Source organism: Haliotis rubra, unplaced genomic scaffold (genome assembly GCF_003918875.1).
Source record: "Haliotis rubra isolate DU_JTF1 unplaced genomic scaffold, ASM391887v1 Scf33, whole genome shotgun sequence".
Taxonomy (NCBI): domain Eukaryota; kingdom Metazoa; phylum Mollusca; class Gastropoda; order Lepetellida; family Haliotidae; genus Haliotis; species Haliotis rubra.
Window position 1 is genome coordinate 3,335,257 of NW_025767002.1, and position 21,891 is coordinate 3,357,147.

General features: G+C 40.8%; 1 protein-coding gene and 1 long non-coding RNA gene across 3 annotated transcripts; one reads left to right on the plus strand and one right to left on the minus strand.

The window, feature by feature from the left end:
• Positions 1 to 219: 219 nt before the first annotated feature.
• On the minus strand, positions 220 to 6,010 carry LOC124284180. The gene is made up of 3 exons (XR_006900489.1): positions 5,907 to 6,010; positions 3,975 to 4,469; positions 220 to 254 (listed from the first exon to the last, which is right to left on the minus strand). It is a non-coding gene; the product is annotated as an uncharacterized LOC124284180 (long non-coding RNA).
• A 106-nt stretch (positions 6,011 to 6,116) lies between these two features.
• LOC124284181 (palmitoyltransferase ZDHHC4-like) lies at positions 6,117 to 19,076 on the plus strand. 2 transcript variants are annotated; one of them, XM_046720242.1, is made up of 7 exons: positions 6,117 to 6,255; positions 7,293 to 7,535; positions 8,119 to 8,192; positions 14,630 to 14,934; positions 16,292 to 16,539; positions 16,891 to 16,909; positions 17,807 to 19,076. In XM_046720242.1, the coding sequence occupies exons 2-7, from the start codon at positions 7,407 to 7,409 to the stop codon at positions 18,085 to 18,087; spliced, it is 1,056 nt and encodes a 351-aa protein (XP_046576198.1). In that variant the 5' UTR covers positions 6,117 to 6,255; positions 7,293 to 7,406; the 3' UTR covers positions 18,088 to 19,076. The 2 variants fall into 2 exon arrangements, with proteins under 2 accessions (XP_046576198.1, XP_046576197.1); XM_046720241.1 differs by lacking the exon at positions 16,891 to 16,909 and having other exon boundaries at positions 17,789 to 19,076.
• The last annotated feature ends 2,815 nt before the right edge of the window (positions 19,077 to 21,891 follow it).

A 21,891-nucleotide genomic window follows, 5' to 3' on the forward strand; every position in this document is an offset into this window, starting at 1 on the left:
AAATCTGTAAGAAAATACTTAAATAACCATCGCCTGAGAGATAATATTGTGCCTACCTTGTCATGGAGGTCCCTGGCCCTCTGGACCCGGTGTTTGGCAGGTGTGGACTTGTTCAGGTTCTTCTCCACTTGCAGCATGTTGGCGGTCCGTCCGACTGGGATGGTTAGGAGACTCATCCGTCCCGCCTTGGATAGTCTCCCCACATCATCTAGACTTAGAGGCGGGCTGGTTGTTCACCTCCAGAATCACATCACCTAGAAGTCACAATGTTAGTGAGTCAATTGGGTTTCATGCTATCATAATCCATTCTCAGGTTTATTCAGCATACGTTGAAAACGATTCTTCCAAAATTGATATTTCAGAATTGATTTATCACTGATTTGAGTCCAAAACATGCATGTCTATTGGGGCAGATATCATGGATGAAATATTTACGTTTTTACATAAATGGATGTATGGGCAGAGTAGTTCTCTAGGACCCTGCAGAGTTTTGTCCCTTAGTTGTGCCAGGATCTGATACTCAAGGGTTTTAAACAGATATAACCTGATACAGCTGATGTACTCTTCAAACAATCATGACCTAACAGTAACACACTCAGTTGCTAATCTTAAAAACATTTGAATTTCTTCTTTATACCCAAGTTAATTTAACAGTGACATTTACATAAAAAAATTATGGAACGTTTGGATAAAATTGAGGAATATCGTGTGAACACAGACTGTCAGTATGTCCAACATCATTCCCATGTTCACTGTGACAAGATTGGTATGACTGAGACATGTTTGTTTGTTTGTTTGTTTGTTTGTTTGAACCACACTCAGCAATATTCCAGCTATAGGACGGTGGTCTGTCAATAATTTAGTCCGGACCAGACAATCCAGTGACTGACATCAAGAGCATCAATGTCTGCAATAGGGATATGATGAGATGTGTCAACCAAGTCAGCAAGGCTGACCATCAGACCCATACAGTCTCGATGACCACACCTTACAACAATCATGGGTTGTTGAAGACTAGTTCAAACCCAGATCTTCACAGGTCTGGTATTATGTGCATTATTGTATTACTTAAAAAATACTGTAAAACATCAGGGCTGCGCAATATAACCGATTTACCGGTATTTAATGGTTCAGACATGAAAATGATACGTATTGCGATACGCTGATCGAAAACCGGGTATTTTGACTTTCAGGGCATTCAGAAAACTTCGTAACACTCGGAAATGTTCGAATATGTCCTTGTTTCATTTGTGCCAAATATTATTCACATTCTTATTTTATCATGATTAAAAGTTGTTATTAAAGCTTAATCAAGCCTAGTGATTTTGTTGTGCTTTTGCTCTATAAATCAAGAAGTAACTCGATTATAAGTAGTTTTTGTTTAAAAATACTTCATGCAATATATTGCAATACATATCGCAATACATGCTTTCGCATCGCAATATATCGCAATATGAAACTTCTCTGCAATAGCCACCCCTATAAAACATCATACAGGTAGAGAAATAGAGTGAATATTATATATTTCAGACTTAAAAGAAAACCAAAAGCCAACTGGTCCCGGATTACTATATCTCCTCAATTTTTCTCGCAAATTTCAATGACTAATAAGAAACAAAGACTGTTTTTTTGAAAAACTAAAACACAAAAATTAACATGTGTATATCACATTTTCCACTAGCCCCTGATGTACTGAGCCATAGTGATGTGATTCCTGCTTGCCAGGAACATTAATATTGCAGACCCAGTTGTAAATAAATCATGCATGGTGGTTGTTACTGCAGTAATTAGGCTGATGGTGCTGTTATGTTAGCACTGGCCATATGCCTTGGTGACCACGCTTGGAATGTTCCTGATGTGCTCTTTGTTGCAGTACCAATGTTAACTATCTGAGCAACAGAGGACAGTAGAGGATTTGAAACTGGCAACCTGTAGTGTTTTGCATGCTTTGTGGATTGACTGACTGATTGGTTACATGGTTGGAAAACAATGGGTTGAAACTGGTAACCTTGATTGGCTTGGTGGATTGATTGTTTGAATTGAGTGGTCAGTTGGTTGGTTGGGAGTGTATGGGTGCTTGTGGTTGGTGAGGAGTGAGTGAGTGAGTGAGTGAGGTGAGTGAGGTGAATGAGGTGAGGTGAGTGATTTGGGGAGGAGTGAGTGAGTAGAGGTGAGTGAGGTGAGTGCCAGAGGAGTCAGAGTGAGTGAGAGAGTGACATTTGGGGGTCAGCTTTTCACAGATGGTGCACCTGTGAATAGATCCCAGGTAAAGACCAACTTGGCAGGAAAGAATTCTGGTCCATAGAGCATCTGTAATGCTATGCCTACCTTAAGTATAATTCAAAGTATGTGAGCTATGATCTCCTTAGTGCTTTAAGGAACTGATTTCAGTTTCACTCCAAGGAATCCATGATGAAATCTGTGATTCATAACTTTTAAGTAGTACTGTTAATTTTTATTGGATTTCTTGGGAAGATTAGATTGATTCAACCCTGAACTTTGAACATACATGATTCTTATTGGTCAATCAGTCTTCAAATCACATAAAAAACATCTCAGATTGAAACAGCTGTTTTGACAATGCATACTGTTGCAAAAATCACTAAAGCTCTTGATCATTTAAATACGAAGTAACCTAACTCTAAACAGATATGTATATTTCCTATATATAACATATGGTAAGGCTCATATATGAAATATGATAATGGAACAGTGAATTGCAGAGTTTCAAAGACACAGTTAAATGTCTTTTGAGAATTTATTTTTGAATTTTGGCATCATATGCAGTCTAAGACAGCTGTGGTTCTTTTTTTCCTTCATCGATTAAAAACATGCCTCATTTGAAACAGTGTGTGAGTGAGTTTAGTTTTACGCCGCACTCTGCAATATTCCAGCTCTATGGGAGCAGTCTGTAAATAATCGAGCCTGGACCAGACAACCCAGTGATCAACAGCATGAGCATCAATCTGCGCAATTGGGATACAATAAATCTGTGAGTCTGACCACCTGATCCCGTAGTTGTGTCTTACAACAGGCATGGGTTACTGAAGATCAATTCTAGCCCGGATCCTCACGGGTCCATTTGAAACGGACACTGTATCCAAGCTTCACAACTGACATCGTATCAGAGAGCTGAGTTCAACATGTGTCTAGTTGTTATTGTTGGTATTCTTGGTTGGAAAAACAAGAATAGCGTTTGTTTTTCTATAAAACATGATAAGTGTATCTTTAGGAAAGTGGTAAACCAGAATTCTCATTGTATACATGTATTTTGTAAAGGTTAAGTTTTTGTTTGTGTTTTTATCCAGCAAACAGTGAACATCGTAAAGATAGTGCCAGGTGAATATATACGTGTGTGTGATGGGATATTGATATACGTTTCTTTACTGTTTAAACCACATTCAGAAATATTCCACCTCAGGATTTTACCTTGACTCACATGGGAGTCGCGGGGACCCCTAATTATTAGTTTTAAGGGGCCTTGATGACAATATGAGGGTCCTGTGGAGAAAACAGTGTAGAGGAGTGTATGTTTTGATAATTTCTTGAGAACCTTGAATGAATCATTGATCATGTGGACTGATGGATGAAATGATGCATGTAACTGCTCTGAAAGAAACAACCAAACACTTAGCAAAGTCATAGATGTGTTGTGGGTACAATGAATAATATTTTGCATCCTTTTGGATGCAGTGAATTGTTTTTCTGCGTACATTATCTACCTTTGTGTGTACTGGACGCACGTTTACACGTCACGTAAAACCCTTGAGCAATATGAAAGTGGCCTGTAAATAACGGTAATTAAGTTGGACTAGATAATCCTGTGATTGATACTGCGATCATTGATACAAGGGTACAGTGACATGCAGATGACCATGCCTGCACTGAGTGACCATCAGACCAATATGGTCAGCAAAGGTTGCTGGGGACCAATTCCGACCAAGAATCTAGACAGGGTGTTTCCCAATACGCACCTATCCTTAGTCCGGCTCTGTAGGCAGGACTTCCGAAGTCGACAGCTCCCACAACCAGAGGGCGCCCTTCCACTAGAGTAAATCCGTACCCTGTTGCATTCCGAGCGGGTATATCCACTTGACACAGACATGACACTACTTCGACTCCTGGAGGCTGGGCACGGCTTTGTTTGGCGAGTATTCTCAATGATTCTGCCGACAGAGCCGTCACATCTCGTCCCTCCAGCTGCAGAAGCTGGTCTCCGGCATAAGCCCTGACCGATGAGCAACACTGCCCTTCTCCACATAGATAACATAACATGGACCACGCCCATATATCTGAAAGCCATAAGACAGAGGCCACTTCACTGGCACCCTCAGCGGCATGGCGTTGGTTAAACAATTCACAAATTACTGTACTGGAGATATCACTCAGATTAGGTATCCATCAATGGCTGCGAATCTTCTTATTCCTTACTTTCTTTAAGTATAGTCCATTTTGGGGACAGAACAATTCTGAAATTGAAGTTCCATAAATTTTTAATCAAAATCATATTAAAGTTGAATCAAATGTCATTAAACCCTCACAAATCAACAGACAATAAAGGAATAAACATGATCAGTAGTCTGTGATAAGTGAAATGACAGCTAGTTTACAAAACTCACTCAACCCAAATGAACAGTGTACTAGTTGGAAAAGAACAAAGGTGTCTACCTGTGGAATGAGAAAAGTTTATAATTTTACATCTATCTCCAAAACCAAAGTCTAAAACATAATAAAACACAAACATATCAGAGCTGTCAACCCCTAAAGATGGTTTGGAGTGAGACTGAAAAAATTAAGCCGGGGTCCAGCCGGGGTCATGTCGAGGGCGATGCCCTGGTGGGGGGTCTCTGGGGGACGAAGCCCCCCGCCCCCGAAAATGAAGTTTAGTGATTTTCAGGAGCATTTGGAGCCTTCTGGTGGCATTATTTTGACACTAAAAGATGCATGCTAATAAATAATAAGCCGAATCATTCGCATAAACATCGTTTTAGTACTTTGTTCATTCAGGCGTTCTTTCAATGTTCAACTTTACGCAAAAACGAACGAAAATGCGTATTAATTTTGAAATTATTCTTGGCTACCAGATATGCGTGAGATTATTATTTGGAGGCGTGAGAGCATGACATTTGTCAATAAAGCGTGAGACTCACGCCAAATGCGTGAGAGTTGACAGGTATGACATATGTACGTACCAAATTTCTCTTTCACACAAACAGAAGTTCTGCATCATTTCAAAATTTACCGTTAGGATCCTGAACCAACTCAATTAGGTCAAAAGTGCAGTCACCTGGCCTTAGTCAGAGCTCCATGAGTTCATCTATTATTCACAATCATCACATTAATTTGGATACTCAACGTCTGATTTGGAACATCGCCACATAGATTGTGTTCATCACAGCCAAATTCAGGGAAAGAAGTGCCACTTTACACTGTGCTTATATCCACATACATATTCCAACATATTGTGTATAGCTAACAAGTAATACAGCATTAATCATATTTATATACTGAGCTATTAGGGTGTGTACTTATAAAATCAATAAAACCTTTGTGCCAAATGGTGAATATATTATTGAACATAATATGACTGTTATTGAAGAGCACTGTTGGAATATTTCTCAGTTTCTTGCACAAAAGATTACACTGTATTCTATCTCTTAAGGAAACAATATTTCTGCTAAGATGTTTTGAAAGTATCATAGAAAGTACGAAGGGGTTACTGTTTGAGTGTACTGACAGTAATCTACATGCACTTGCATAGATGATGGAGAATGTCATATCTTGAATATTCTCGACAAATGCATTAATTGTAAAAGTCTTTTGAACTAACACCTTCACTTTCACAAGAAAACCAATTAGTTGATAATCACGTGATTTGTGAAGCTGTCAACATTTAGAAAAGTTACCTTTGAAGCCGTTTCATCTCAGTCCATCGCAGTGACACACATTTACCTGTTCAGCGCGACCTATCAAACGATGTCTCACCGCTGCATAGTGAATAAATCCTATATCGATCAACAGCAACAAGTTGCGTTCGAAGCTAGCGCGCTGATCAATATTATGTCACGTGACGCCACGTGAGAAGCTGTTGATGTAAACTTCCGGTTTCACACGTGCGTAAGAATGGCTGCTGAAGTTGTAAACACGCCGAAAGAACAGCGTTTGTTTTGACGATCCGTGGCGTCTTGGCAACGGGGAAGCGCTGGCGCTGTTCTTCAGATGATAGAGCAGAATATGTTGCACGTGGAACCCGAGGTAAAGGTTTCTCTGCTCGTTGAACAGAAACTAAAATAGAGCTGTGGTTTTGCCAACCCAAATGTCGTGTGTTGTCGATATACTGCAGATGGACATGATTTCTGCAATGTAAATGAATCTTGACATTTGACAAATCGATGTATCATGTCAAAGTCACCTTGTCACATATGTCTCTTCCCAAGGACTTCTCAATGCTTATATTTCGACACTTGAAAGACGGCTTGCCACTTTGATGTTTTACTTTCACGCCTATTTCGAACATGGACACATTATTGATTACCAATAATTGAGATTAACAACACGATATGTGTGAATCATGACGTTATGCTTGATTCATCCCCGTGTGTAGGCGATTTATGTCCCTCATAAAAGAACTGGAGGCCACGATCGGTGAAACTTCAATCATGCCATCTACACTAATGAAATGAATGCTGTATGGGCTTGAATGGAGTAATCATAGTCACATGAAAGTTTTGAGACAGCTTGTGTTATTTTAGATATATATCTGTATACATTCTGGATTCTTGCCACTTTCATATTTCCTTGTTTGGTCGGCTTTAGCAATGAATGTATGATGATAATGGTAGGCTGGAATACAAGAGGTCAGACACCTTCCCAAATGTCGGTAAACAAATGCGCACAAGCTCCTCCCTACAGCTGTAGCTGTCTTTTTTTTATGAAGCTGCCTGACTAATATAACAGGGTTTGGTGGTCTTACCCAGATACAGTGAAACAAATACTGTTGTAAAAATGTCTGTTTTAGTGTTCATGGTGTTACTGAAATAAAGAGTAACCATTGTCTGATTGGTTACATCCGTGTTGCCATCTCGCGTTTGATTGGGCGGTCATAGGTCGCTCAAACATTAGCTGACGCGACCTTCGACTCAGCAGTGTAACGAATAATACTGAGTCTAAGTTTACTTAGACTGGATTAAAAGCAGACAATAATGAATTTTATCACTTTCTTAAACATTTAATGTTATTTTTCTAAAGTTGTAGTCACACTGACTCACAGATATTGATCTCTTTTGCTGCAGGTGACAAAACTGTGATGTAGTACTTCTAACGTCTTCACGCCAGTAAGCCATCGTTGATAGTAGTGCGTGACCTGACCCATTAGCCTTGACCTTGACCTGACCTACCGAGCCATCATGGACTTCATCCTCCTCTTCACCATCTACATATCCCTTTTTGGATTGTTTGTCGTGTTTTACTTGTTTGGAAACCACCCGTTGCTGAATAGTGGTGTGGTGGGCAGACTGAAGGAAAACGTAATACAGGTACTGAGTAAAGATTGGAGTGAGTGAGTTGGTTTTACGCCACATTCAGCAATATTCCAGCAATATGGCGGCGGTCTGTAAATAATCGAGTCTGGACAAGACAATCCAGTGATCAACAGCATGAGCATCGATCTGCACAATTGGGAACCAATGACATGTGTCAACAAAGCCAGCGAGCCTGACCACCTGATCCCGTTAGTCGCCTCTTACGACAAGCATAGGTTACTGAAGGTTCATTCTAACCCGGACCTTCATGGGTAGTAAAGATTTAACCCGGACCTTCACGGGTAGTAAAGATTGGAATATTTACCAAACTTTCAAAGGGATACCTATGTAAAGCGTGTGACGTGTCATCATTTATTTTTGTAATTTTTCTACTGCCATGATATCTGCATCGATCATATGAATCATGTGAGTTTAGAATATGTTATGGGAAGAAATGTTTATTTGAAAATGGTCATGCAGCAATGATTTTATTCAATTGGCAACCATTGTCTTTTGATAAATGGAAATCAAATTTCATTGGTCAATTGCCAATAGAATGAACATATCATGATGTGATGTAACTGGAGATCTCTTTCAGACTGTGATGTTCTGCATCCCAAGCTCAGTCCTCCAGATCGGATCCGACTCTGCATACTACCTGTTTAATACAAGGTAGGGAAAACTAGTTTGTGAGACTCAGTTGTGCTACCTGTTAACACTACGTAGGGAGGTAGTTTGTGAGACACAGTTGTGCTACCTGTTAACACTAAGTAGGGAGGTAGTTTGTGAGACACAGTTGTGCTACCTGTTAACACCTCGTTAACACAAAGTAGGGAGGTAGTTTGTGAGACACAGTTGTGCTACCTGTTAACACTAAGTAGGGAGGTAGTTTGTGAGACACAGTTGTGCTACCTGTTAACACTAAGTAGGGAGGTAGTTTGTGAGACACAGTTGTGCTACCTGTTAACACAAAGTAGGGAGGTAGTTTGTGAGACACAGTTGTGCTACCTGTTAACACAAAGTAGGGAGGTAGTTTGTGAGACACAGTTGAGCTACCTGTTAACACAAAGTAGGGAGGTAGTTTGTGAGACACAGTTGGGCTACCTGTTAACACAAAGTAGGGAGGTAGTTTGTGAGACACAGTTGTGCTACCTGTTAACACAAAGTAGGGAGGTAGTTTGTGAGACACAGTTGTGCTACCTGTTAACACAAAGTAGGGAGGTAGTTTGTGAGACACAGCTTGTGCTACCTGTTAACACAAAGTAGGGAGGTAGTTTGTGAGACACAGTTGTGCTACCTGTTAACACAAAGTAGGGAGGTAGTTTGTGAGACACAGTTGTGCTACCTGTTAACACTAAGTAGGGAGGTAGTTTGTGAGACACAGCTGTGCTACCTGTTAACACTAAGTAGGGAGGTAGTTTGTGAGACACAGTTGTGCTACCTGTTAACACTAAGTAGGGAGGTAGTTTGTGAGACACAGTTGTGCTACCTGTTAACACAAAGTAGGGAGGTAGTTTGTGAGACACAGTTGTGCTACCTGTTTACACTACGTAGGGAGGTAGTTTGTGAGACACAGTTGTGCTACCTGTTAACACAAAGTAGGGAGGTAGTTTGTGAGACACAGTTGTGCTACCTGTTAACACAAAGTAGGGAGGTAGTTTGTGAGACACAGTTGTGTGAGCTACCTGTTAACACAAAGTAGGGAGGTAGTTTGTGAGACACAGTTGTGCTACCTGTTAACACACAAAGTAGGGAGGTAGTTTGTGAGACACAGTTGTGCTACCTGTTAACACAAAGTAGGGAGGTAGTTTGTGAGACACAGTTGTGCTACCTGTTAACACAAAGTAGGGAGGTAGTTTGTGAGACACAGTTGTGCTACCTGTTAACACAAAGTAGGGAGGTAGTTTGTGAGACACAGTTGTGCTACCTGTTAACACAAAGTAGGGAGGTAGTTTGTGAGACACAGTTGTGCTACCTGTTAACACAAAGTAGGGAGGTAGTTTGTGAGACACAGTTTGTGCTACCTGTTAACACAAAGTAGGGAGGTAGTTTGTGAGACACAGTTGTGCTACCTGTTAACACAAAGTAGGGAGGTAGTTTGTGAGACACAGTTGTGCTACCTGTTAACACAAAGTAGGGAGGTAGTTTGTGAGACACAGTTGTGCTACCTGTTAACACAAAGTAGGGAGGTAGTTTGTGAGACACAGTTGTGCTACCTGTTAACACAAAGTAGGAGGTAGTTTGTGAGACACAGTTGTGCTACCTGTTAACACAAAGTAGGGAGGTAGTTTGTGAGACACAGTTGTGCTACCTGTTAACACAAAGTAGGGAGGTAGTGTGAGACACAGTTGTGCTACCTGTTAACACAAAGTAGGGAGGTAGTTTGTGAGACACAGTTGTGCTACCTGTTAACACAAAGTAGGGAGGTAGTTTGTGAGACACAGTTGTGCTAACCTGTGAGACACAGTTGTGCTACTGTTAACACAAAGTAGGGAGGTAGTTTGTGAGACACAGTTGTGCTACCTGTTAACACAAAGTAGGGAGGTAGTTTGTGAGACACAGTTGTGCTACCTGTTAACACAAAGTAGGAGGGGAGACTCAGTTGTGCTACCTGTTAACACAAAGTGGGGAGGACACAGTTGTGCTACCTGTTAACACAAAGTAGGGAGGTAGTTTGTGAGACACAGTTGTGCTACCTGAGACACAGTTGTGCTACCTGTTAACACAAAGTAGGGAGGTAGTTTGTGAGACACAGTTGTGCTACCTGTTAACACAAAGTAGGGAGGTAGTTTGTGAGACACAGTTGTGCTACCTGTTAACACAAAGTAGGGAGGTAGTTTGTGAGACACAGTTTGTGCTACCTGTTAACACAAAGTAGGGAGGTAGTTTGTGAGACACAGTTGTGCTACCTGTTAACACAAAGTAGGGAGGTAGTTTGTGAGACACAGTTGTGCTACCTGTTAACACAAAGTAGGGAGGTAGTTTGTGAGACACAGTTGTGCTACCTGTTAACACAAAGTAGGGAGGTAGTTTGTGAGACTCAGTTGTGCTACCTGTTAACACAAAGTAGGGAGGTAGTTTGTGAGACACAGTTGTGCTACCTGTTAACACAAAGTAGGGAGGTAGTTTGTGAGACACAGTTGTGCTACCTGTTAACACAAAGTAGGGAGGTAGTTTGTGAGACACAGTTGTGCTACCTGTTAACACAAAGTAGGGAGGTAGTTTGTGAGACACAGTTGTGCTACCTGTTAACACAAAGTAGGGAGGTAGTTTGTGAGACACAGTTGTGCTACCTGTTAACACAAAGTAGGGAGGTAGTTTGTGAGACACAGTTGTGCTACCTGTTAACACAAAGTAGGGAGGTAGTTTTGTGAGACACAGTTGTGCTACCTGTTAACACAAAGTAGGGAGGTAGTTTGTGAGACACAGTTTTGTGCTACCTGTTAACACAAAGTAGGGAGGTAGTTTGTGAGACACAGTTGTGCTACCTGTTAACACAAAGTAGGGAGGTAGTTTAGAGACACAGTTGTGCTACCTGTTAACACAAAGTAGGGAGGTAGTTTGTGAGACACAGTTGTGCTACCTGTTAACACAAAGTAGGGAGGTAGTTTGTGAGACACAGTTGTGCTACCTGTTAACACAAAGTAGGGAGGTAGTTTGTGAGACACAGTTGTGCTACCTGTTAACACAAAGTAGGGAGGTAGTTTGTGAGACACAGTTGTGCTACCTGTTAACACAAAGTAGGGAGGTAGTTTGTGAGACACAGTTGTGCTACCTGTTAACACAAAGTAGGGAGGTAGTAGACACAGTTTTGTGACAAAGTGGGAGGTAGTTTGTGAGACACAGTTGTGCTACCTGTTAACACAAAGTAGGGAGGTAGTTTGTGAGACACAGTTGTGCTACCTGTTAACACAAAGTAGGGAGGTAGTTTGTGAGACACAGTTGTGCTACCTGTTAACACAAAGTAGGGAGGTAGTTTGTGAGACACAGTTGTGCTACCTGTTAACACAAAGTAGGGAGGTAGTTTGTGAGACACAGTTGTGCTACCTGTTAACACAAAGTAGGGAGGTAGTTTAGAGACACAGTTGTGCTACCTGTTAACACAAAGTAGGGAGGTAGTTTGTGAGACACAGTTGTGCTACCTGTTAACACAAAGTAGGGAGGTAGTTTGTGAGACACAGTAGGGGAGGTGTGCTACCTGTTAACACAAAGTAGGGAGGTAGAGAGAGTTTGTGACCCACAACACAGTTGTGCTAACACCTGTTACCTGTTACACAAAGTAGGGGAGGTAGTTTGTGAGACACAGTTGTGCTACCTGTTAACACAAAGTAGGGAGGTAGTTTGTGAGACACAGTTGTGCTACCTGTTAACACAAAGTAGGGAGGTAGTTTGTGAGACACAGTTGTGCTACCTGTTAACACAAAGTAGGGAGGTAGTTTGTGAGACTCAGTTGTGCTACCTGTTAACACAAAGTAGGGAGGTAGTTTGTGAGAGACACAGTTGTGCTACCTGTTAACACAAAGTAGGGAGGTAGTTTGTGAGACACAGTTGTGCTACCTGTTAACACAAAGTAGGGAGGTAGTTTGTGAGACACAGTTGTGCTACCTGTTAACACACAAAGTAGTAGTTTGGAGACACAGTTGTGCTACCTGTTAACACAGTAGGAGGTAGTTTGTGAGACACAGTTGTGCTACCTGTTAACACAAAGTAGGGAGGTAGTTTGTGAGACACAGTTGTGCTACCTGTTAACACAAAGTAGGGAGGTAGTTTGTGAGACACAGTTGTGCTACCTGTTAACACAAAGTAGGGAGGTAGTTTGTGAGACACAGTTGTGCTACCTGTTAACACAAAGTAGGGAGGTAGTTTGTGAGAGACACAGTTGTGCTACCTGTTAACACAAAGTAGGGAGGTAGTTTGTGAGACACAGTTGTGCTACCTGTTAACACAAAGTAGGGAGGTAGTTTGTGAGACACAGTTGTGCTACCTGTTAACACAAAGTAGGGAGGTAGTTTGTGAGACACAGTTGTGCTACCTGTTAACACAAAGTAGGGAGGTAGTTTGTGAGACACAGTTGTGCTACCTGTTAACACAAAGTAGGGAGGTAGTTTGTGAGACACAGTTGTGCTACCTGTTAACACACAAAGTAGGGAGGTAGTTTGTGAGACACAGTTGTGCTACCTGTTAACACAAAGTAGGGAGGTAGTTTGTGAGACACAGTTGTGCTACCTGTTAACACAAAGTAGGGAGGTAGTTTGTGAGACACAGTTGTGCTACCTGTTAACACAAAGTAGGGAGGTAGTTTGTGAGACACAGTTGTGCTACCTGTTAACACAAAGTAGGGAGGTAGTTTGTGAGACACAGTTGTGCTACCTGTTAACACAAAGTAGGGAGGTAGTTTGTGAGACACAGTTGTGCTACCTGTTAACACAAAGTAGGGAGGTAGTTTGTGAGACACAGTTATGCTACCTGTTAACACAAAGTAGGGAGGTAGTTTGTGAGACACAGTTGTGCTACCTGTTAACACAAAGTAGTTAACACAAAAGAGAGGTAGTTTGTGAGACACAGTTGTGCTACCTGTTAACACAAAGTAGGGAGGTAGTTTGTGAGACACAGTTGTGCTACCTGTTAACACAAAGTAGGAGGTAGTTTGTGAGACACAGTTGTGCTACCTGTTAACACAAAGTAGGGAGGTAGTTTGTGAGACACAGTTGTGCTACCTGTTAACACAAAGTAGGGAGGTAGTTTGTGAGACACAGTTGTGCTACCTGTTAACACAAAGTAGGGAGGTAGTTTGTGAGACACAGTTGTGCTACCTGTTAACACAAAGTAGGGAGGTAGTTTGTGAGACACAGTTGTGCTACCTGTTAACACAAAGTAGGGAGGTAGTTTGTGAGACACAGTTGTGCTACCTGTAAACACAAAGTAGGGAGGTAGTTTGTGAGACACAGTTGAACTACCCGTTGATGCAAACCGGGCAGATATATATGATACATGTAAGACTTGCTGCCTGTATTGACATCGCAGGAACTACTTTGATTGCTTGTCATAAGTACATTTCTGATGAAACCTGAAACCATGTGATCTCTAAACAATATATGAGGTATTAAAGATGCCGGTTGTCACCCCACTGTGTGAGAAAGATAAAAAAGTTATTTATTCAGGAAAAGATGTCAGTGTATCATTAATGTGATCCACAGTAACATGATACAGTAATAAATAAATGCAAAAATCTGCCAACCTGAAACGTGACTGAATATTTATGAATTTGCACACAGCATGTGTATTGCAATGCTTGATGCATTCTGTGACACGAGTAAGAAGCCGTTTTAGGCATAAGGTGTTTATGTACTTTATTTCCCATAGGATTAGAAATAACTGAGGTCATAAAAATTGTGAAGTTAATAAGAATCGTATTTGACATAAGGTCAGAATGACATGATCCTGAAAATTTCATAGCTGAAAATTGACGTCATTTAACAAGGGTGATTTTCTTGGAGGCTGTAATCAGTTCATTTTGATACAAAGTGGCTCTGAAGAATTAAGAAATATGGGTAATGTGTGAATTATTTTACTTGTTTTGTGTCGTACTACCTTCATGAAACATCGTCGCAATATGGCTGCAATATTGCCGATGTGACGTTAAATTTTATCTCACTCACTTCATGAAACACATGTCTGAATTCATGCAATAGACTTGCTCTTACTTAGGTAATGTAAGAATTCTGACACTCGTTTCAAAATAATCAGTATAACACTTGTGGTTGTGTGATTATCTGGTTATATCTTTGTATAAACTCCATATTAAAAGAACTGAAAATGAGCTGGTTTTGTCTGACTGAAATCAGGATTCTTGTATTACCGACATCATGACTTTGTTGTAAAAACTAGAGTAACATCAGGTCTCTGAAATGAACATATTTTACAGAAAAAATGGCTCCGAAATTATAATCATAAAACATAATGAAAAGCAGCCCAGAGACTTTCTTTTTCCTGAGAATGTGGTCATCTTGATTTGCCACATATTGTAGACTTGCATGGGCTTTCTTGGATATATTTGTTTTAGGGTTTGCATGACAGACTATTGTAAAAACATGCTCTGCCTCTTCCAGAAACCACATTATGCAGTGTGTGTTTGGCCTGTTGGTTCTGATGGGTCACGCTATCTGGATGTTGGATCTGCTGCCAGTCTTCTACACCCTGGACCCCGACACCAACCACATCATCGTCCCCATCTCCATCGCCTTCATCAACCTGGCCTGCTTCCACTACAGCTGCACCACCAGTGCAGGGGAGATAACCCCGACCAACCAGGAAAAGCTGTGTTCCGTGTACAAGCCCGACAAACTGCTGTACAGATCAGGGGCTGTTTGCTGTACATGTAAACTAGAGAAACCTCCCAGGTCCAAACACTGTAGTAAGTGGACACAAGAATAGTAAAATGTGCATAGTCTGAAATTTCTTATACATGTATGGAAGTGCCAATGCATGGTTCAAATTGTATGTGCCTGGAAGGAAATCTGTTTGTTTAAGTTTATTATTTTGTGCTCGAGTTACATTTTCTTCAGCAAAAGTCATTACTGAATTTTCCTGATAGTACGTCACATCAGTTTTAAACTCAGGGGTCAGGCCAAGGTGTCTCCATGTGGAAAAGGGACGGTGGGGTAGCCTAGTGGTTAAAGCGTTGGCTCGTAACGCCGAAGACCCGGGTTCGAATCCCCACATGGGTACAATGTGTGAAACCCATTTCTGGTGTTCCCCGGCTGTAATGTTGCTGAAATATTGCTAAAAGCGCGTAAAACCAAACTCAGTCAGTCAGCCATGTGGAAAAGAAATAGGAAAGTGCTAATGGAGCAATGACTCCAGAAGATTCAAAGTCATTTTAGGAATGCTTCAATGACTTTGTCCTCCACGCAAAGAGCCAGGTTTTGAAGCAGAATTGAAAATTCACATTTCTAAGAGGCCCCCCTGGCTGATTTTTTAAAGCAAGGGCAAAATTTCTGAGTGAAGGTTGTTACTACTTCTTACTTAACGTATGGTGAAATGATTTTCAAAAGTTTATTTGGCACAGTTATATTCCAAAGTGGATATATGAATAAGCTGAGTGAGTGAGTGTGTTGAGTTTTACACCACACTCAGCAATATTCCAGCTATATGACGGCGTTCTGTAAATAATCGAGTCTGAACCAGACAATCCAGTGATCAACAGCATGAGCATCGACCTGCGCAATTGGGAACTGATGACATGTGTCAACCAAGCCAGCGAGCCTGACCACCCGATCTCATTAGTCGCCTCTTACGACAAGCATGGTTTACTGACAGTTCATTCTAACCTGGACTTTCACAGGTTGAATAAGCTGAGAGATGATGAGAGAATCCATGGGTCCATTCTCACAAATGCCATTATCAAACAAATTACATCATGATACATATGTTGTATTCCTAATAAGTGATAATTATTTTAAAGAAACACAAACATCTGATCATTTAGTTATGGTAGTATGACCCTATAACATAAAAATCATCAAATGTTCAAGACACATTTCCACTCAATCAAGTAACTATAGAAACAATGATTGAAAACAATTTCATGAAAAGACTTTAGAAACTGCATATGAAAACAATGTTTGCGGTAACCACTCCCTTTACCGCATATCGCTGTATGATTTTCTACATACATTTCTCTCCCTTTGGTTTGATGACATGTAGAATTTGATTCTTTTCACATGTCCTTTACGAGTTGTACACAGAGTACAGGTTTGTCCTTTGCGCAGGTATCTGTGATAAGTGTGTGCACCGCTTCGACCACCACTGCGTGTGGACCAACAACTGCGTTGGGGCCGCCAATGTCCGCTTCTTCAACTTCTTCCTCATGTCCCTTGTCGTCATGTGCCTCAACGGGGCCTACATGTGTTTTCGGGCTCTGTACCTCATCGTCAGTCGCATGAAGCTGCTGCAGACGTCGTACGTCGACACTAGGACGGGCGAGGTGAAGCCCATCACGTTAGCAGTTTTGTGTCAGGTAAGATTTAAGCTGTTGAACATATTGCTGAAGTTTGAAATTGAGGTTTTGGAACAAGAAATCTCAAATCTGTAATCTATGCCCATTATTAGCACCTGTTGATTTATCCTTCTGTTATTACCTGTTCATGCAGCCTCCCTCTGTTTCAGCACCTGTTCATGTAGCACCATCTGTGTAAGCACCTGTTCATGCAGAATCCTGTAGTATCTCTTTGCTTCAGCACCTGTTCATGCAGCACCTGTTCATGCAGTATCACGATGCAGCATCTCTCTGTTTCAGCAACTGTTCATGCAGCACTATCAGTTTCAGCACGTGTTCATGCAGCACCATGATACAGCATCTCTGTTTCAGCACCTGTTCATGCAGCACCATCAGTTTGAGCACCTGTTCATGCAGTATCATGATGCAGCATCTCTCTGTTTCAGCACCTGTTCATGCAGTATCATGATGCAGCATCTCTCTGTTTCAGCACTTGTTCATGCAGCACCTGAAGTAGTATCTCTCTGTTTCAGCACCTGTTCATGCAGTATCATGATGCAGCATCTCTCTGTTTCAGCACTTGTTCATGCAGCACCTGAAGTAGTATCTCTCTGTTTCAGCACCTGTTCATGCTGTATCATGATGCAGCATCTCTCTGTTTCAGCACTTGTTCATGCAGCACCTGAAGAAGTATCTCTCTGTTTCAGCACCTGTTCATGCAGCATCTCTCTGTTTCAGCCCCTGTTCATGCAGCACCATCAGTTTCAGCACCTGTTCATGCAGCATCATGATGCATCATCTGTTTCAGCATATGTTCATGCAGCACCTGATGTAGTATCTCTGTTTCAGCACCTGTTCATGCAGCATCTCTCTGTTTCAGCACCATGATGTAGTATCTCTCTGTTTCAGCAGCTGTTCATGCAGCATCTCTCTGTTTCAGCACCTGTTCATGCAGCATCTCTCTGTTTAGGCACCATGATGTAGTATCTCTCTGTTTCAGCACCTGTTCATGCAGCATCTCTCTGTTTCAGCACCTGTTCATGCAGCATCTCTCTGTTTAGGCACCATGATGTAGTATCTCTCTGTTTCAGCACCTGTTCATGCAGCATCTCTCTGTTTCAGCACCTGTTCATGCAGCATCTCTCTGTTTCAGCACCTGTTCATGCAGCACCTGATGTAGTATCTCTCTGTTTCAGCACCTGTTCATGCAGCATCTCTCTGTTTCAGCACCTGTTCATGCAGTACCTGATGTAGTATCTCTCTGTTTCAGCACCTGTTCATGCAGCACCCCGCTGTGTATTCCTGGCAGCATCCCTGTCTGTGCTCATCGTGCTCCTGGGCACATTTATGGGCTACCACCTCTACCTGGTGGTCACCAACCAAACCACCAACGAACGATACAAAGTGTCATATCTGGCTGAGAAGGAATATATTGAAACAGGAGACACTCAGCGGAGGAAGAAACTCCTGGCTCATAGACCCTATGATAAAGGCCTACTACAGAATATTTACGAAGTCTTATTCCCTTGGAGTGTCATCAGGTCCGCGTTGAAAGCCAAGGGGAGATAACTCTTTACATTCCTATATCCATCACTCAGGATTCTTTTAAGGCAGTTTATCTAAATGCGAGATAACACCGATGTATATGGTCCATTACAGGTTTTCATTTGTATATATACATAAAGAATGTTGTCAGGTCTGTAGTACCTTATTAACACTTGAATTGTATTTATTGCTAACAGTATTACTCTAGACGCCAAACAGACTGTAGTGATGCTTGCTTTGAAGGATTCCTGGAATTCAATCTTTAGATAATTGTCTTTTCTAAAGCATTACTTCATGGTCAAATCTTGTATTGGCTTGTATCTTTTGTTATCGAAACACATTTGTAAATATGTAAAGACAAACACTCACATCATGGAGATACACCTAACAAGATGGAGATACACGTGATGTAGAATATGAAAGTATTTAAGCTGTGATTTAACTAGAGATGCTGTGATTTAAGAAATCATGATTCTTGCAATTATTATGAAACATAATCAAATTTCACAATCAATTTTGAAAAGAATAGTTACTCTGTCTGAGAATATGAACTGATGTGAAATCATTATTGATACACATTAAGTTTGTAAATATGAAAACATAAAATATCTGTGATGACATTTCAATTGAAGTCCACATTATTTGCTTCTGCATTGAAATTCAGAACAGAAAAAAGTGACAACTATTTTTCATACTCACGAGATATCTCTGCTAAAACAGAGTTGTTTGTACAATTAAGACTATATGTTAATCATGTCTTTGATAATGACTAATGTACAGGTGTCTCTGGTGAGATGTACTAACTTGATTACAGACGGGGGATGCTGATGGTGGAGGATGCTCATGATGATGGGTATCATTATACAACCTGTACATATTAATATTGTCGTTCATATTCTGTCTCATGTTAAAATGTTCTTTAATGCCTTACTTTACACCTCTGTACTTTGCATCCTTCATGTATGATGATGATGATGATGATGATGTCATTATTCATTAGTTTTGATAGTTGTGTTATAAAATACGTTAAATTCTTTCATAACCATTTCACCAAATTCAAGTCAGTAGAGCCTTACGCACAACTTTGTACCAAAGCAACACAATATGTGATATTTTTGTACCAAACAATGTACTTACTGAGAACAATACCAAAAATAATAATAACTTCAGCAACAATAACATTGGCTGTAGTTGTATTGAATAAGGTGAGCTATATGGTTCTTTTGTGAAAATCAATACAGATTTCCTTACTCATCAATTGTTTAAATGGTGGGGATTTTCTAAGAATATTTCCAGCATCAATTATACGTTGTAAGAAATGACATATTTGGACTGGACGGTCAGACTTGCTGACTGGCTCTTTCATGTTGTGATGTCCTTAGTGGCTGTTACTCTATGTCGTTTGTCATCTCGTTCGTGTGATCCAGTGTTTGTTTACTGATGTAACTTCATGCAGATTCTGGAACATTCTTTCACTCATTCCTTATATGCTCCGTGGAGCTTGTAAGGTGTTTGTCTCATGAAATGAGACTTAATCATTCATCGCTTTTAAAATTCCATCACATTTTTACATCCGCCATATTTGTTTGCAACCCAGTTGAGAACAGCCCAAACCTCTGGCTCCTTGGCCTTTTGATGCTAATGAGCGAACTACTCTTAATGGGTACAAGTATTAAAAGATCTTGAAAAGGTATTTAGCAGCGTAGGATCAAACTTAGACTGTTTTCAAGTCTTGTAACCACCGACCTACTCTGCTGTCCATCCTAGATGGAGTTTGTGTGTATTGAAAGACAGCTGTAGTTATTTCAAGATACAGTGGAAGCTGGAAGCTGTCCAGTCCGGGCAAGTTGTCAACAACGGCATAAAATCTCAGTCCTGTCCCTGGCTAGTACATTTATCATCTTTTAAAAGCTCTGTAATGCGGCAGCTGTCAATTCCGGATCTCGGCATGAAATAAGCCGCCCGAATATGTGTTTATACAGTAATCAGCGCTGTCTAATCCGACACGTGGGGAGAAGACATGTATTGTCACCAATTAATCCTGCATTGAAACTACATGGTTGCTGACAAAGATTATTTAATCTTAGTTCAGTGTGGGTATACTTGTACATGTAATTAGTGAGTTGAGTCAATGTGTGCAGTAGTTGAGAGAACCACGTGATACAACAATGTATATGAGTGTGACAAAACTGGTTCATCTATAGTCGTAGGTAAAAGTGTCAGCTCTACAATCTGGCACGCTGTCTAATCTGGATTATTTCTTCAGTCCTGATTAGTGCCGGTTTACACAGCTTCCACTGTACATCATCTACACAGCAACTGGCCAGTATACACTACACTCCTCTATCACATCAATAAATAGTTGCATGTTGTACATGTCTACTTTCGGGGGGCGTGATTTAAAGCTTAGATGCAACCAAAAAGGTAAACATAATTAAAACACAATTACCATTTATTCATGACATATAATATACATTGCTGATTATGAAAAAACAACTAAACAAAATTATAAGCATGCAATGGCAAATCAAAAGTGCAATTTTTTGTACTTTGGTTTACTACCCTTGAAACAAAGCACCCGTGATACCGAACCCAGTCAGAGCGGGTGGGCGTGGACTTAAGTTGTAATGAAGACTTTCATTAGCTGGTTCATTTGCTGATATGCTCAGGTCTGTCTGTGTGTATAGGCATCAAGCCGCGCGAACCTATTCACCTATTCACTACAAACCTCATTTCACCCCAGCTGGGGTTATTTAGCGAATCGTTTGAACTCCGATTTCACAGGGTTTTTTCATCTCGTATTTTTCAACTTTATGAGTTGAATTTGCATTTTTGATGATTTGTTACTATAAGTCCATACAGAAAGATGTCAGAATCTGCAAAGTTGTGTTTTGCGTTGCATGTAAGCTTTAAGGATTCCGAACTTGCACTGGTGCAACCTGAAACTGCAAAATACAACCTCATGTATATACCAACTTGCACCCAGTACATGTGAATATTTTGCTGTTCAAAGAACACAGACTTCATCTGGAAACCAGAATGATTTGGAACTGGCTTGGAGCAGTGACTCTAATGATGACACAGGCAATGATTGAATGACAACTACTCTTCATGTCAGGAGGCTGTGAGTGTTCATTTATGAAATGGTGTACATGCTTTTGTAACTTCTTTGCCCTGGTGATCCATGTTAACATCATGCAGACAGGAAGTCAGACAAGCAATCAGATTGTGTTGTACTGTCATGTTTTGTTCTATTGCTAACTTCGTGTTTAAGTTAGGGATGGTAGCTATCTTTCATAGTCTTCCATGGTTTATGAATTTCCTGTAGGATGTTCTTATACAGGATGAGTATTTTACCTGTGAGTGACCTCGTCACCTGGTGGTACAGAGTACACTGAATGTCTACTGTGATGTGTTAGCCGTTGGGGAGGACATGGATGTGGCATATTATAACCTCTCATGGTCCAGCCAAGGAATATCCGAGAAGATCTGGGTTAGACTTGGTCTTCAGTAATCTATGCTTGTCATAAGGGGCACTAACGGGATTGGGTGGTCAGGCTCGCTGACTTGGTTGACACTTGTCATCATATCCGAATTGCGTGGAATGATGCTTATGCTGTTGATCACTGGATTGTCTGGTCCAGCTGCTGTACAGCTGTAATATTGCTGAGTGAGGCGTTAAACAACAAACCAACCAACCAGGGAATACAGACAAACCCTCAGTTGTGTGTCTCTACCTGTATATGGTTAAGATATCTGATTTTTATGAATTTCATGGAATTTCAGAAAATATGATTGTCAAGATGTTTCTGTCTCAGCAATGCCACT